Raw genomic sequence first — 16,899 nt, forward strand, 5'->3', positions numbered from 1 at the left:
GTGTCCCCCTAATTCCTTCAGTTGCATTGGCTATATGTTATATATAGGGTGAGTCTTTTAAAAGAGGCCCCATGGAATATGTGTACAGTGGTACCTTAATCGTTCCGGAGGTCTGCTCTTAACCTGAAACTGTTCTTAACCTGAAGCACCACTTTAGCTAATGGGGCCTCCTGCTGCTGCCGCGCTGCTGGAGCACGATTTCTGTTCTCATCCTGAAGCAAAGTTCTTAACCTGAGGTAATATTTCTGGGTTAGCAGAGTCTGTAACCTGAAGCATATGTAACCTGAAACGTATGTAACCCGAGGTACCACTGTACTCTGTATCCATGGGGCCTCTTTTAAAGGACTCACCCTGTATAAAATATGCTAATATGCTACATGCTAAAATGCACACTTCAGACAAAGACACTAATGTTACATGTACTCACCTCTCTCAATGTAGCTAGTGTTCTCTTGTCAATGGCAAGCTGCTTTAGGAGATCTTTATTGTCCTTTTCAAAGTCTTTCATCTTATGAGACAAGTCTCTGGACCTAGCCAGTTCTCTTTCTAGTGTTCTCTTTTCCTTCTCCATTGCTGACAGTTCTGCAGTGTTCTCGTCCAAATTAGCATCTTTCAGCTCCACCTGCTGCCAAAGTCTTTTTGTCTCCTTCTCCAGTATCTTCTTGTCTTTATCCAGCTGGAACACTTCTTGCTCCAACAGTTTCTTCTCCTTCTCCAGCCACTCCAACCTCTTATTTGAGATCTTCAGCTCCTCTAAATTTTTCTGGAGGGTTTGGTTCTCACTTTCAGTGCCTTCCAGTTCCTTCTCCAATTGCTGGATTTTCTTGCTGCTGTTCTCTATAATCTGCTGGAGTCTTTGGTTCTCGGAGTTCACACTCTGGTAACTCAGCTCCAGCCGTTCTGATTTCTTGATCAGAATCTTTAACATCTCTACGTTTTTCCTGAGCTCTTCTTTCTCTCTTTCCAGCTCTTTATTTTCTGCTTCTATCTGGGCCATTTTTGCACTGGCAAACTTCATTGTCTCCACCATTCTCCTGAGTTCCAGGTTCTCTTCATCTAGCTCCTTGTTGTCCTTTTCTAGGCTTTCTAGCCGGACAGAAACATTGTGCAAGGTGTCCAGGGATTTTTTCAGCTTCCTGTTCTCCACTTCCAAGTTCCCATTTTGTTCCTCAAGAACCTCTACTTTCTCCGTAGTGATCTTCATGGCAGCAACTTTCTTTGTGAGCTGCTCGTTCTCCCTCTCTAGTCGATGAAGCTCCTTGTCCATTTCCTCTACTCTTTCCACCTTTTCTTTAACCTGCTCAAAGTCCTTCTGCAGTTGCTTCTTCTCGAACTCCAGCTTGCTGAGCTTGCTGCTGGTCTCTGTAACCGTTTCATGGAGTACTTTGTTTTCCACTTCAATGTCTTTCACCCTGGCCTCACTACTGACCTGAGACCTCTGCCTCAGGGACAAAACCACTTGGTTGAGATGGTCTGTTTCCTTTTCTAGGTCTTTTATCTACATTCAGAAACAAAACAAGATGGTGTATTAGGCAAACACAAAAAGCACTGCTGCATCCAACCCAAAGCTCAACTAGTCTGGCATTCTGCTCCCCTAGTGGCAAATGAGATGTCTAAGGGAAGTCCATGAGAAGGACATGAACGTAATGGTACCTTCCCATGCATTCAGTACCAGAAAGCTGCAAATAAGCCGTTGGGAATTTACCTTTCAAGAAACACAACCTAGATCAAACAGGTGAGATACATAATGAAGTTGCATTATTTCAAGAAGTAAAAGTAAAGGGACCCCTGACTGTTAAGTCCAGTCGTGGATGACTGGGGTTGTGGCGCTCATCTCGCTTTACTGGCCAAGGCAGCTGGCATTTGTCCGCAGACAGCTTCTGGGTCATGTGGCCAGCATGACTAAGCCGCTTCTGGCGAACCAGAGCAGCACACGGAAACACCATTTACCTTCCCGCTGGAGCAGTACCTATTATCTACTTACACTTTGACATGCTTTTGAACTGCTAGGTGGGCAGGAGCCGGGACCGAGCAACGGGAGCTCACCCATCACAGGGATTCAAACCGCCGACCTTCTGATCGGCAAGCCCTAGGCTCCGTGGTTTAGGCCACAGTGCCACCCATACTTGAGTACAAATACTGTACACCTGGTTCAATAATATTTTTGCTCTGTTTTGTGTCATCTCAATTGCCATGAGACCTCCAGGTATAGGGTGGTATATAAATTCAATAAATAAATAAGTAAATAAAAATAAATCTCATAGCAATATGGACACGCTGTCCTGCTAGCAAGCAGTTAGCACCTCTGTGACGAGTACTGTAGGCCAAACATTTTTGGTTTTGCTGGAGGTGCTATGAGGTCCCTGGGTGCCAGAGCATGGCAGTGGCAGCGTCAAGACATTCCCAATGCAGGATTGAAGTTGTGGAGGAGATGGCCTGAGGTATCTGTTTGGGATATCCCAATCAACCTTGGGGAAGCAGAGTGTTTTGGTTTTCTGTGGAAATTTCCACACCACCTTGAACTGAGTTGTGTTTACTCCTTATTCTGCCCAAATATTTACGCTACTCAAACAGACGATGTGACTAAGCAAGCACAATGGGTGTTGTTTACTTAGGTATACCTAGGATTTTGGTTTTGTCACTTTGCAAGAGAGTTCCTGTGGACTGTTGTGGGAGTCAGGGTAGGCAAAACTGAGTTAGATGGATCAATATAAGGTATAAGGCAGTTTTCGTCATTTCAACGAATTCTTGAAGCTATTCAGAACAGCAGCAAAGGTGATGCAATTCTTTCAGCGTTTTTATAAATTTGATCCATACACAACTGCTTATGCAACTCAGTTTTGCTTCCGGCAGTATGAAAATTGAGTTACTTCCTCTTGACACTCACTCTAAACTGGCAAGTCAAGGTGACCTGAAGGTGTGGAGACACCCATGTGGACTGTGATGGATAAGTTGAAATGCTTCATGTTTTGATCCTGCGGAGCCTTAATTTTCTGGCAGGAAGAAGTTTTGGTGCCTTTTTATATTTGTGGGCCAAGAAGTCTTTCTAAATAACCAACCAGCCAACCAACCAACCAAGCAAGCAAACATGCCTCTGGGCTACATCTGCAAGCACCTGTCTCTCTTTGTCAGCTTTCAAGGTCTCCATCTTGCCCTGAAGCTGTTCCTTCTCCTTTAGCAGCTCCTCGCTTAAAGCTTCCAAGTCTTGATTACTTTGCTTCTCCCTTTCAATCTGGTTCTGCAGCTTTTCAATCTGCATGGGAGAAAATTACCACAATACATCATATGCAAGCCTGAACAAACATTGTTCACATGCAAAGACATTATGAGAATGTAAATACTTGCACATTTGTCCATTCAACGGTACTTTTTTCAAAGCAACAAGTTTCGACAAACTGGGCCTCTATCTCTGTATATATAAACAACGCAACCTTTTACTTCTGCAAGGTTGCTGAATGTCTCACTTCAGTTTGCAGTAGAACTTCAGTGCTGGAAGCTGAAATTGTTTTAACCTTTAAGTGTCTGTCATGCCCCAAACTAGATGCTTTCATCCCTATCAGCCAAGTTACATGTTATATACAGAAACCAGGATTATCCAATGGACAATGGACAAAAATACCCATTTTGTGTGCACCAGGATTCTCGGGTCTGCCCTTACTGAAAAATTGCAGCTCTCTGAACTGTATCACAAGTTCTCAGGAATGCTTACAGAAGGGGCAGGCCTCAAATATGTCACTCCCTTAGCAGAGTTCCCCATTCAGTGCTCTAGTGTGGAGATGTGAAGACCCAGAAAAAAACAGTTTTCCCCCAAGCCTTTCCCCCTCCCCCCTTGACTTTTTTTTGCATTATGGAATATTTTCTTTCAGAATGGTGAATGAAATGTTCAAAACAAAATGAAAGACCTACATTGGCTCCCAGTATGTTTATGAGCACAATTAAAAGTGTTGGTGATGTCCTTTAAAGTCCCAAATAGCCTCGACCCAGTATACCTGAAGGAGCCCCCATTGTTCAGCCCGGATACTGAGGTCCAGCGCCGAGGGCCTTCTGGCAGTTCCCTCACTTTGAGAAGTGAGGGAACCACGCAGAGGGCCTTCTCGGTAGTGGCACCCACCCTGTGGAATGTCCTCCCATCAGGTGTCAAGGAAATAAACAACTATCTGACTTTTAGAAGACATCTGAAGGCAGCCCTGTTTAGGGAAGTTTTTAATGTCTGATGTTTTATATTTTATTATTATTATCATCATTAATTCTGTTGGGAGCCACCCAGAGTGGCTGGGGAAACTCAGCCAGATGGGCGGGGTATAAATAAATTATTATTATTATTATTATTATTATTATTATTATTATCCCTCAAAATGTTACTTAAAAACTATGTAACAGGAAGACTGTTATGTAAGACTATATACAGTGTCAGATGATTACAATTAATTCCTTTACAGTTACACTGAGGACAGGCAAGTCCTCACCCAAAAAACTGAGATGGAAACTCTCAAACACAAGCAAGATGCATTTTTGCCATTCTCACGAGAGAAGGAAGAAGTGGTTCCTTTGCTTGTGAAAGGGTAGAGAAGCTTGTTTCAATCAGGGCAAACCTTCAGTTTTTATAATTCCACGACAGCAACAGCTCAAAAGATTAGTCTGATTTAAAAGCAAAACAAAACATGTTTACCCTCCCATGGTTTCAAAATTTCCAGAAATTCTACACCTCTACTCTGGACACAATCTAGAAGGCACAACTGTAGCCCCCCTTCTGTCATATTAAGGCAGCCATGTGGGAACTCGGATGGTCCAGTTCATCCCAAACACTGCTAAAGTAGCAGAAGAAGTCCAGGCAATGTTGCAATGGTATTGGCATAAGTAAAGAAGGGTTTCTGTGACAGAATGTTCTATCTAACTGTGAGGTAAGGGGTTCCCTAAACTCCCCCACCCCCTGCCATAGGCACTTGTTGAAGATCTTGGTGGACCACACAATGATGTCTTGCCTGTTGTAGCAACTGTAATTCCATAGAAAGCAAATTGTAAAACAATAAAATACAATAAAAGAAGCAGTAAAAACAATTAAAAATCAATACAAATATTTAAGGGGATAGGTGTGCCCTTGCCTATCTTCAGTCACAATTTCACAGGCATGCTGAATGAAGCTCACAGACCACAAGACCACAGATTGGAAACCCCTGCTCAAAGGGCTTTAAAAGAGTAAGCTCTCGTTCATTTTATACAATTCTGCTGTTAATGTTTTAATTAAAATGCATCTTTTCTAATGCTCCCCATCCTCCCAAATTAATTAATGTAAAATTAAAATAAACTGGGATGGGGAGAGATAGATAGGACCCCCCCCCCCATTTTTCTGATTCTAATCCAGCCAATTGCCAATCTAGCATTACCAGCTCACTCCAGCATCAACATACCAAACACCACCTGCTTGTTTTGGCAAAATAACTACTCAGCCTTACCTATGAACTATTTTTATATTCACTACAGCCTGACCAGGTTCTGGAATATCTCAACACATTGGACCCAGAGCCTTTAGGATAATTGAAATAAATTGATTTTGTCCTGTAGAATATCCAGCAGAATTCTTTAAGGAAGAGGTCTGTGGATGCAAAATGTTAAGCACTGAAAACAGCTGCTGCCATCTGGTATGGTTGGCCAAGCCTCTGGCTAATTTAGGTAATCTCTACGGCTAGCAAGAACATTAAGAGCAATGAAAGCATTTCCCCCTTTTCCCTGCTAATGGCTACATTTGGACTTAATGTGGTTCCATGAAGAAGCTGTTGGCTCATGTTCTCGCACCTCCCCTGGCTCAGCAAGCAGGAGAGCAGAAGTTTTTTGCTTTTGTATCAATTATCCACAGTTTAGCATTATGCCTAAACCACTGCTGGTCATAATTAAAGTAAAGGTAAGGTACCCCTGCCCGTACGGGCCAGTCTTGCCAGACTCTAGGGTTGTGCGCTCATCTCACTCTATAGGCCGGGAGCCAGCGCTGTCCGCAGACACTTCTGGGTCACGTGGCCAGTGTGACAAGCTGCATCTGGCGAGCCAGCGCAGCACACGGAATGCCGTTTACCTTCCCGCTGGTAAGCGGTCCCTATTTATCTACTTGCACCCGGGGGTGCTTTCGAACTGCTAGGTTGGCAGGCGCTGGGACCGAACGACGGGAGCGCACCCCGCCGCGAGGATTCGAACCGCCAACCAAGCAATCGGCAAGTCCTAGGCGCTGAGGTTTTACCCACAGCGCCACCCACTGTGAAGTTACCAAAACAAGCAAATTTCATAAATCATGGCTTGAAATAGGCTTGCTTTAGTAAACCATCCTTATGATTAACCACATCTTGTCTAGGTTTGGACATTGTTGTTGTTATATTTATTTATATTCTGTCTTTTCCTTAGACAGGGACTGAAGGCAGCTTACAGATAGAATAGATGCTAATGCTAAACTGCAGTTAAAAATGGAAGAGGAAGCTTCTGGTCTTCTCATGGCCACGCAGAGTATATGAGCGCAAGCCTTGTTCATATCAAACTACTAAACCACAGTTCAGTGTGAAGTTTGAATGTAGCTGGTGAGTCAACCTCAGATGATTTTATGTTTTATACAAAATCTCTCTACTCCATCTGAACAGAGGTCTGGGTGTCTCCAATGGACTTGGACTAACATGAGAACAGCCAGATAGATGGATCAGGCCAGTGGCTCATCCAGCATCTTGATTGCACAGCAGCCAGACAGATGCCTAGGGGAAGCCCTCAGTTATAGAAAAGAAAGTGGCAAAGGGTTGGCAGATTACAAATGTGTTTCAGCCACTATTACAGGAAATGTCTAGATAAAGCAGCCCTGCCTAGTATGTAGAGAAGATCATTTAACATCTAGAAGTGGCTCCCTGGAGGATGTTTTGCCAAAGGCTGGAATATAAATCCGTTGTGGCAATAACTGCTGTGCACAAGATTCTTCCACCGGGGGGACCAGAAATTAAATGGAAATGTCTGTTTAATCTGCTTGCTTCTTCTCGAAGACATTGGGGTTGAAAAATGAAAGCAAATTGGCTCGATACCCATGGTTTGTTTGTAACTCTGACATATAGTGAAGGCTTACGTGAATTAATGAAAGTTAAATTGTCAAGAGCTACCAGCCAGAGCTCCTGCCAACCTAGCAGTTTGAAAGCACATTAAAGTGCAAGTAGATAAATAGGTACCGCTCCGGCAGGAAGGTAAACGGCGTTTTCGTGCGCTGCTCTGGTTCGCCAGAAGCGGCTTAGTCATGCTGGCCACATGACCCGGGAGCTGTACACCAGCTCCCTTGGCCAATAAAGCGAGATGAGTGCCACAACCCCAGAGTCGGTCACGACTAGACCTAATGGTCAGGGGTCCCTTTACCCCTTTACCTTACCAGCCAGAGACTATCAAGTATTCATCATCAGCCCCATAACGTCTTAAATACTGTATATCTATCTAGCGGAGAGTTTTGTGCTACTTGTACAAACATGAATGAAACTCCCTTAAACCAAGTAGTCAAGACTACTAATCCACCTTGTCTGATAATGTCTTCTCTGACTGGCAGCTGCTCTTCAAGGTCCCAGACAAGAATCTTTCCTTGCTCACACTAGCACTGTACTGGGTTTCCTAGCAGGGAAAATGAATAATCTGAATAATAAATGAACCAATCCCTTTAAGAACAAAAAAGGAGAAGGTGGAAAACAGCCCCTGGTACGCTCAATTAATGTTTTGTTAATTACCTTTTGGCCAAGCTGCTGATTCTCATTTTGTAGCTCCACAAATTTAAGGCTACTCTCTTCAGAGGTTACCGATGCATCCCTGAGCTCTTGGATAATATTTTGCAGACTCTGGTTATCCTTTTCGAGCTTCAAGATGCGACTTGACGCACATTCGTTCAGTTCAAAGACAAAAGACTTCCTTGCTGTTGAAATACAACATTCAGAATACAAGACTGTAGCACATTTGTACGCCTGCATCTATATCCAGGACTAACCCCATGTGCTATCACCTGACTTGTATCAATACTCAACTCTTTAAAAACAAGAGGGGAAAGGAGAAGCACCTTCTCCTAAAAAGATGAGCTCTATCACTTCTGAGAATTATGTGCCCTTTCATTCTAAAACACCATGCAAAAGTCTGTCTTCTTTTCATTCATAAAAACAGTTTTTTAATTGATTACTATAACCAACTGATCAGCTGAGTACAGAAGATGTAATTTAAATGGAATTGATTTAAAGGAAGATAATTATTCCTTTAATATATTTTTAAGTCAAACACATTGTCATCAATATCCTTAAAAACAAATAAATCCTAGCAAGATACATATTACTATTTACTATGATTTGTTATTAAGGATACTGGTGATCATGTATATCCTTATGCGGAATTATTGACTCACTATTTATAATCATTATTTGCCTTTAAAATTCCATTTATGAATCACAATCCAATAAAGTATCTCAAAGGAATTTCACAGTAATAACATCCACAATCATTTTGTCTCAAACGTTGGGGAATTTCACAGCAGAAGAATCGCCTCAGGTGGGGGCACACCCTCCCAATGGCTCATGAACTCCTTAGATAATTGTTATTTAACAAAAATTATGCACAGTGGTTTCAAAGGAATCAGTATTACATATGTATCAGCCCACTGGATCACTAGCAGCAGAGAAAGCTAGTGAGAAACTATGGGTATAAAAGAACAGATTCTCCCATTTAATATTATATTATATTAACAGCACCTGAATATATCACATACAAATGTTTGCATCTGGCTACCTACAGAACCAGAGGCATTTCTATTAGGCCATCATCCAAGAATATACATCATTCAGAAAGTTATTAATTAAACAGTCAGTGCTTCTGCCAGCAGCAAGAGGTGTTACTGTAAAGCGCTGAAAAACTGGCGAGACACTGAAAGGTGTGCTTCTGGTCGCCCTTTCAAGCAGGCATGGCCTGATATGTTTTGGTGCTCAAGGCAGAAGATTCAAATAGTGCCTCACCCAAGCTGGTAAAAGATAATGAGCATCATAATTGCCAATTTGCTAGTCTTTACAGAAGCCCAGAATTTGCCACCTGAGGGAAGCTGCTTCACCTTGCCCGATGCCAGAGATGGCCTGGTTTTTTAAAAAAAAATATTGAAAAGGAAAAGATGAGAGAGGACCTAGACACAAATAGAGACTGGGGAAGCCTCCTTCATTATGTGTATCTAAATCAGAATAAAAACAAAAAATGGGCAGGCAGCAATGTGCCAAACCACCCCATGTCACTTACTATCAGAGAGATCTGTGCTCTTTGACAGCTGCTCCAGTTCCCTGCCCAGGTGGGCAGATTCGTTCATGCTTTGCTTCTGTGCAATTTCCAGCACCATATTCTCTTCCAGCAGCTCCTCAATCCTCTTCTTGTCCGTATCCCTGTCCTAGTGGAGAAGGGGCAACACAGAAAGACATAACAAATCGAGCTTGGAGACTTAGCATTTCCGTATCCCTGTCCTAGTGGAGAAGGGGCAACACAGAAAGACATAACAAATCAAGCTTGAAGACTTAGCATTTATACCTAACAAAGGCTGCCATGTACTAAAGACAACGATGGACAATTTTTTCATCCTGCTGCATATGGGGAGCTATAGTCTCTCCAGCCAAACTGCTCACAAGGAGAATCCCCAGCATGACCATGATATCATTGGTGGGAGAATATATGGCCCTCAGGCTGAAGAACTGGGCGTTTCATTCTGGAGGAAAGAAGTGTATTATCGTAGCTCTCACTCAAAATTAATAATAATTAGTTTTTAAAGGAAAATTCCCATTGATAACCATACCAGCTCTATGTCATGAAGCTTGGATTTTAGCTGCAAGTTTTCCTTTTCAGCTTCATGCAATTTATCACCACGAGCTCTTGCTATCATCAGCTGCTCTTCCAGCATCGTCTTTGTTTCCATTAATATGATGTTGTCTTCTCTAAGCTCCTGAAAATGGCAAATTCACAAAGTAAATGAGGGTTTCATTGAGATTTCAAATGGCAGGTAATTTTAATACAGTGGTACCTCAGGTTACATACGCTTCAGGTTACAGACTCCGCTAACCCAGAAATATTACCTCAGGTTAAGAACTTTGCTCCAGGATGAGAACAGAAATCGTGCAGCGGCAGCACAGCGGCAGCAGGAGGCCCCATTAGCTAAAGTGGTGCTTCAGGTTAAGAACAGTTTCAGGTTAAGAACAGACCTCCGGAACGAATTATGTACTTAACCCGAGGTACCACTGTATACTGAAATTTAATCTTCGTGTGATGCAACATCATCTCTTGTGAGAATCACAAGACCAGGCCACTTTTGATATGGAAATTGTAGAAAGACAGAAATAACTTGCAGAGCAGGAAATTTACTCAGATCAGCAAAATCCGTACGTTAAAGATAACAAATGAAATGCTAAAATTAACTGGCATCCTTCAAAAGAATGAACCAATATTAAAATCCTTCCATCTCATTTTCATGAGAAAGAGGAAGACAAAACAACTACCGTAACTTAGCACCAAAATATATGTTACACAACAGCCATATGAAATAGCTTGGTGCCCTGGGGAGTAGAGGCTTTGCTGTGGGGAAGGGACAGAGGCCCGCAGGTTGCTCTCCCTGTCAAATGTGTTACAGAAACGCTCTGCTTCCCTTCAGACTCGTCTTTGCAATGTCAACATGTGTTTAGAACCTCTTTTAAGGGAACTTTGTAACAAGGAGGCAGGGCAGCCTAAGCTTACATAAGGCTGTAGTGCAATATTTAGCTCTGTATTTGCAGCGTAACCCTAAACACACGTACTTGGAAGAAAGTTCCGTGGGCCTTACTCCCAAGTAAGTGTGCACAGAGCTGCAGTCTGATACTTGTTTTACATAGTATTAACCAGGTGAAAGCACTTGGAAGAACAGCACATATCTAATCCTTAATTAGTTCTGAAAAGAATCAGTGAATGTGTAGCAGGTTTAACGGTTGGTCAAATCAATAGGTCAGCTTGGACATCATGGTAATAAATCATGGTTTATTGTGTCAAGAAAGAGTCACAGCAAGTCTCGGGCTCATGCCCTCCTCCTCCCTTTCCAGTATGGTAAAAAAGGAAGGTGAAGGCATGAGCCTGTGCCTTAATTCCTGACATGATGCACCATGGTTTATCATGTCAGAAGTTAATATAAACCCTAAACTGTGCTTAATCCTAACTACAGCTGATTGCAACAAAACAGCTTAATAAAGCATGGTTTAAAGCTGACTCGGCCGCAGTTTGTTGGAATCAGATGAAATTCTGCTTTAGGTGGCCTGTATCATTCACACAGTGAAACCATTGTTCAAACTATGCCTACAAGCAACATTTTAATTGAAATAATTACTCCACACTATAATAATAATTACTCCAAAACTATAAAGCTGCAAGTCAGAGCCTGGAAGATGTACCCTGTGGCATTGACCTCAAAGGGCACTTAGCTGCAAATCATATTTGTGTTAGGTAAGCAATAAAAGACAAACAAAGCCTGCCTAAAGATTTATTCTCTACTTTAATTAACAAAAAAGCCATTAATCACAATTTCTTTGGTAACTAACAACTGCACAGATGACTTCATATCTTGGGAGGTGGGGTGTGAATACAACAGTTTAGTATTAAAACGCCACTCTCTGTGTGCATTTTTAAAAACTGCATACTGGTATTCATTTTTATTCCACTCACTTCTCATTTTCTTCTGGGGAATCTTGACTGGTGTTTGCAGCAGGGGACTCAAGCAGAGATTCCCTAGCTTCTGAAAGAACCCAGTCTCCAGGAGCAGCATGCTACTCAATGCAGAGGAATGTCATGGCATATTTATGACGGGCTGGAATCTCCTCCTCAGAGGAAATGCACTAACACTGCTCTTCTGTGCATTATTAACACACACTACATTCGGATTACACAGCAGGGTGGCCTACAGACCACATGCACCTTGCTGCTTCCTGGAAGGCTTGTCAAATTAAAACAGAACTCGGTTACTTTCTCAAAATGAAGCAACCACGGATGGCAAAAGCAGCGCTCATGGGCTGAAGCATAGCACTGTTTTGAGAGAAACACGCTCCTTTAGCATTCAATTTTATGAAGAGGAGTGAGGGCCACAGACTTTTCTACAGGTGAGAGAAGCTGCCTCGAATTCTGACAGGCTCAACACTAATGCCTCACAATTCCAACTATTACCAGTGAAAACACAAACGTAAATGTCCTCTGCTGTCAGGTTGGTATAGGCAGTCATATGGAGACAAGGCAGATTTAAGATTTCTGCAGCTTTAAGAGGAGGCAACCCTGGGCTGAAGCGGTGGCTAGAGCGATGACTCCGCCATCTTGTCCCCTCAGTTCTTCCTGCTTGTCGGAACTTGCTGTGGAGCAGAAGAGGCAGCAACTGGGGATATAGTTTGAGCCGCAGGCTGGCAGAGGACTCACTCCTCCCTAATGCTATTTGCCGCCATGTTTTCCTAGGGACCATTTCAAGGGTGAGGCACATACTGGGGTTGAAGGAGAGGCATACCAGTTGTTGGGGATGGTGAGCAGGAGCAGAAATTGCTCGTTGGACCTGCTTGTGGGCTTCCTGTATGCATCTGGCTGACCATTGTGGGAAACAGAATGCACCTTTATTACATATTTTTGAGATGGTTTATTATATTAAGTGGTACCTCAGGTTACATACGCTTCAGGTTACAGACTCTGCTAACCCAGAAATAGTACCTCGGGTTAAGAACTTTGCTTCAGGATGAGAACAGAAATCGTGTAGCGGCAGCACAGCGGCAGCAGGAGGCCCCATTAGCTAAAGTGGTGCTTCAGGTTAAGAACAGTTTCAGGTTAAGAATAGACCTCCAGAACAAATTAAGTTCTTAACCCGAGGTACCACTGTACATTTTTAAAATATATCTAAATACATAAGCTCCTGGTTAAAAACCTGACTTGCCTCCATCCGTGCTTTGTAGAAATCCACATCGTGCAGTTTCTCTTTACACCGGACCAGCTCCATTTCAAGCCTCTCCACTCTGTTTGCTTTTTCTCTTAAGGAATCCAGTTCATCTCTATAGGCCCGAGCAGAGCGGGCATCTGCCATGAGGTTAATGTTCTGAGTTAAAACAAAAACCAAAAAAAGGAAAAAAAACTAGCACAGCAAAGTTTTAAAACACTTTAATGATGGACACTCATTTTATCTGTTTATGTAGAAACCTGTCCTGTCCCTGTTCCCCGTGTCCACACCCCCTAAAAAATGGCTTGCAACACTAAAATATACATATAATGAAAATGAAAAGAACTCCAAGACATGCACTAAACCACCATAAGAAAATGCCAAAGCCATAAGAAAGTGGGAGGGCATTGCAAAGGATGGGTGCCACCCCTGGGGGCGAAAAACATACTTCCCGTTTATTTCATTATTTATTTTAAAGCATTTCTAGGCTGCTTAATATTTTAAAAAACATATACCATAAGTGATATCCAAATATACAACATAAAAATAATAGAACAGTATCACAAAGTCCATAGTCCTCTGCTACCACCATTCCACAGCAAGGGGAAACCTTGAGCATACGGTTCTGAACATGGAGTTTCTATGTAGCTAACATGACGAAGAGTCACTAACAGACTTCTCCTCCATGAATCTGTTTCATTCCTTTTTAGTCATTTAAGCAACTGCTTTGTCCACCACATCCTCTGACAGTTAACTTTTGGCATTCTATGCTTCAGGTAAAACTATCTGCTTAAGTTCTAAGTAACATTGCATACTTAATAGAAATACGCCAAAAGAATTTAAGAGCGGCATTTCGGTAACAGTTGTTCAACAGTGGTACAGACTCCCTTGAAAGACCATGGATTCTCCTTCATTTGAGGTTTTTAAGCAGGGGTGGAATGGTCATCAGTCATGGATGCTTTAGGTGAGATTCTTGTATTGCAGGGGGTTGGACTAGGTTAAGGACCCCTGGACAGTTAAGTCCTGTCAAAGGCGACTATGGGGTGCGGTGCTCATCTTGCTCTTTAGGCCGAGGGAGCTGGCGTTTGTCCACAAACAGCTTTCCGGGTCATGTGGCCGGCATGACTAAACTGCTTCTGGTGCAACAGAACACCATGACAGGAACCAGAGTGCAGGGAAACACCGTTTACTTTCCGGCCGCAGCAGTACCTACTTATCTACTCGCACTGGTATGCTTTTGAACTGCTAGGTTGGCAGGAGCTGGGACAGAGCAACGGGAGCTCACCCTGTCGCGGGGATTCAAACTTGTATGGCTGGAATGTAGCCACATTCCATTGCTCCACCCACTTTTGCCTCTGGCCCCACCCACCACAGGCTTGTGGTTCTCACAAAGGAATGCGGCTCTTTGGCTGAAAAAAGGTTCCCCACCTCTGAACTGAATAGCACTTCTGCATAGATTTCCTTACCTCTTGCTTTATTTTCTGCAGTTCCAGGACTAGCTGATCTACTTCATGTCTAGTGTCAACCAGTTGCTCCGATTTTTCTTCCCTGAAGAGTTCATAAAAGTTGGTTAACATCTTGCCACATTAGTCCCAAGAACCATTCATGCACTGTGAATATCCCAGCAAGACACATATCTAGGCCTAGATGAGAAATGTGGTACGATTCAAGTTCTCTTATTGCTAATTTACCAAATTTAGCAAGCACCACATACCACTAAAAAGCAGTTTCGAACTACAGTATTAAAAAAAGTCATTTAATTTTCCAGTGTATCAGCCACCATCCATTACCAACCAAGAAGGGGAAAAAAGTATACATCAAAAAATAAAGAGAAGCAACAGTCACAATGAAGAATGGGAAGGGGTAAGTAAAAACAGAAAAACAGAAGAAAAAGAGGCAAGGCAAAAGAAGGCTTTCTGGTGTTATATCTTCATGGTGCTTTTTTTAAAGAACTCAGTGCCAGCTCTACCATTAGCCAGAGTGGGGCAGCTGGCTCAGACTGCAGGTGCCAAGGGGAGGAAAGGAAAGAGCTGTGTGCTGAACATAGCCTGGTATGTATGCCCCTCCACCCCAAGCTAACCAGCTGCCTTCAAATGCAGTTGAGGCTGCTGTCCCATTGCTAGTGTCAAAATAAGGCTCAGCTGCCAGTGTTGCCAGATTCCATACATGAACTGAAGTGGGTGTGGGGTGCCAAATCGCCCTTTGCCCCGGCCAGCAAAATGTACTGGGCTGGTCCTGCTAAAACTGCACACAGGGAAACAGCAGGACCATGAATAAAGACGTGCATCTTTGTAGTTAGGACTCAGCATCATGGGCTGTTGCTAGTGAGGGTTGGGGGATGCAGGTGTGGCAAAATAATGCAGCTTCTGGCAGCAGCCATGTCAAGTGAGATGTGGCGTTCTGCCCTGAAGCATATAAATGCAGGAAAAGCCGCCTTGCCATCTATCTGTGTCATGTGATCATTCAAATATTTACAGCGACAACTTCCACCACTTTCAGTCTTCTTTTCTCTATATACCAGGGTTTCCCAAACTTGGGTCTCCAGCAGTTTTTGTACTACAATTCCCATCATGCCTGAGGAGGGGTCCTGCTAGTTAGTGAAGATGGGAGTTGTAGTCCAAAAACAGCTAGAAATCCAAGTTTGGGAAACCCTGATATATACATTTTTAAGAATGCAGACTGTGCGAATGTAAGAAAATGTAGTGGGTTGATGAGCAAGTGTGCAAAAGCAGGCATGTGTGGAAAACAAATGAACCCCAAATTGCTTTCTTCAGGAAGACAGCAGGGGAGACTGAGCGCCCTGTTCTGTAAGTACAGCTAAATGCAGGACTTACCAGTACTGATCAATACAGTGGTACCTCGGGTTAAGAACTTAATTCGTTCTGGAGGTCCGTTCTTAACCTGAAGCACCACTTTAGCTAATGGGGCCTCCCACTGCCACCGTGCGATTTCTGTTCTCATCCTGAAGCAAAGTTCTTAACCCGAGGTACTATTTCAGGGTTAGCGGAGTCTGTAACCTGAAGCGTCTGCAACCTGAAGCGCCTGTAACACAAGGTACCACTGTACACTGAAGCTAAATGCTACACACTGTGCATGCAGTTCAGTGTTATCGAAGGACACCAGAGGCCAATAGTTCTCCAGCAGCTCCAGGGGCTTAGTGTCAGTACTTACAGCTCCTGCCTGATCCTCCTTAGTTTAGCCTTTGTGTCTGCCAGCTCCACAGACAGATGCTGTTTGTCCTCATTGGAGAGGCGGCTGGCTGGGTTTGGCGAAGAGGCTGGGCTGGAAGTTTTTAATGGGCTGGGCGGCTGTTGGGATTGCAGGTAATCTCTCTCCTGAGTGAGATCCACAATGAGCTGGGAACAAACAAACAAAACAACCCATGTGAAGAATAGGGCTTGCACATAGCTCCATTCATAAAAGGATCTCAGACTACTTTATGACAGTCAATGACTTTATAGGAAGATTTGGCTTTAGTTGCACAAGCACAGAAATCAAGTATGCAGTGGGGCCAAAGGTTCCCCACATTCATGGCAAGCCATAATTCGGCTTGTTGTGATGTGCAAAGGAGACCACTATGTCCCCATGCAATTGTCACACCTCTTTCTCTGTGCACACATATGGTAGAAAGCTGTACATTGTCTAAAGTGAGTGCACTGCCAGTGAAATAGACAAATGCACAATGATCAAAAGTCAGGGTCCACCAAGGACCATGTAGTAGTAGTAGTTATTAGTAGTCGTAATAGTAGCATTTTAACTTATGAACCACCCTTCACCCTAAGGTCTCAGAGCAGCTGACAGCAATTTAAAATACATTAAAAGGAGTCTGAAAACTTAACGATTAAAAAAATGCAACCAGAAAACAAGGGTGGGTCTTGAAAATACACATCTCAGCAGTCGATGGCTGGAGCTAAGAGTGCAGGGTACTTGCCAATTCCTACATGGAATTATTTTTTCATTCAGAGTTC

At 43.1% G+C, this 16,899-nt stretch overlaps 1 protein-coding gene across 1 annotated transcript in view; it reads right to left on the minus strand.

Annotated features, from left to right (window-relative positions):
- Positions 1 to 16,899, minus strand: part of CCDC88C (coiled-coil domain containing 88C) — a 109,886-nt gene that overhangs the window by 32,318 nt on the left and 60,669 nt on the right. Inside the window, exons 8-15 of the mRNA XM_083433206.1 lie at positions 16,103 to 16,287; positions 14,398 to 14,479; positions 12,932 to 13,090; positions 9,806 to 9,952; positions 9,262 to 9,406; positions 7,728 to 7,909; positions 3,116 to 3,253; positions 428 to 1,498 (exon numbers count right to left, since the gene is read on the minus strand). Coding sequence (XP_083289332.1) covers positions 428 to 1,498; positions 3,116 to 3,253; positions 7,728 to 7,909; positions 9,262 to 9,406; positions 9,806 to 9,952; positions 12,932 to 13,090; positions 14,398 to 14,479; positions 16,103 to 16,287 — 2,109 coding nt within the window. The remainder of the gene's footprint in view (positions 1 to 427; positions 1,499 to 3,115; positions 3,254 to 7,727; positions 7,910 to 9,261; positions 9,407 to 9,805; positions 9,953 to 12,931; positions 13,091 to 14,397; positions 14,480 to 16,102; positions 16,288 to 16,899) is intronic.

Source organism: Podarcis tiliguerta (genome assembly GCF_965153285.1).
Source record: "Podarcis tiliguerta genome assembly, chromosome: 1".
Classification (NCBI taxonomy): domain Eukaryota; kingdom Metazoa; phylum Chordata; class Lepidosauria; order Squamata; family Lacertidae; genus Podarcis; species Podarcis tiliguerta.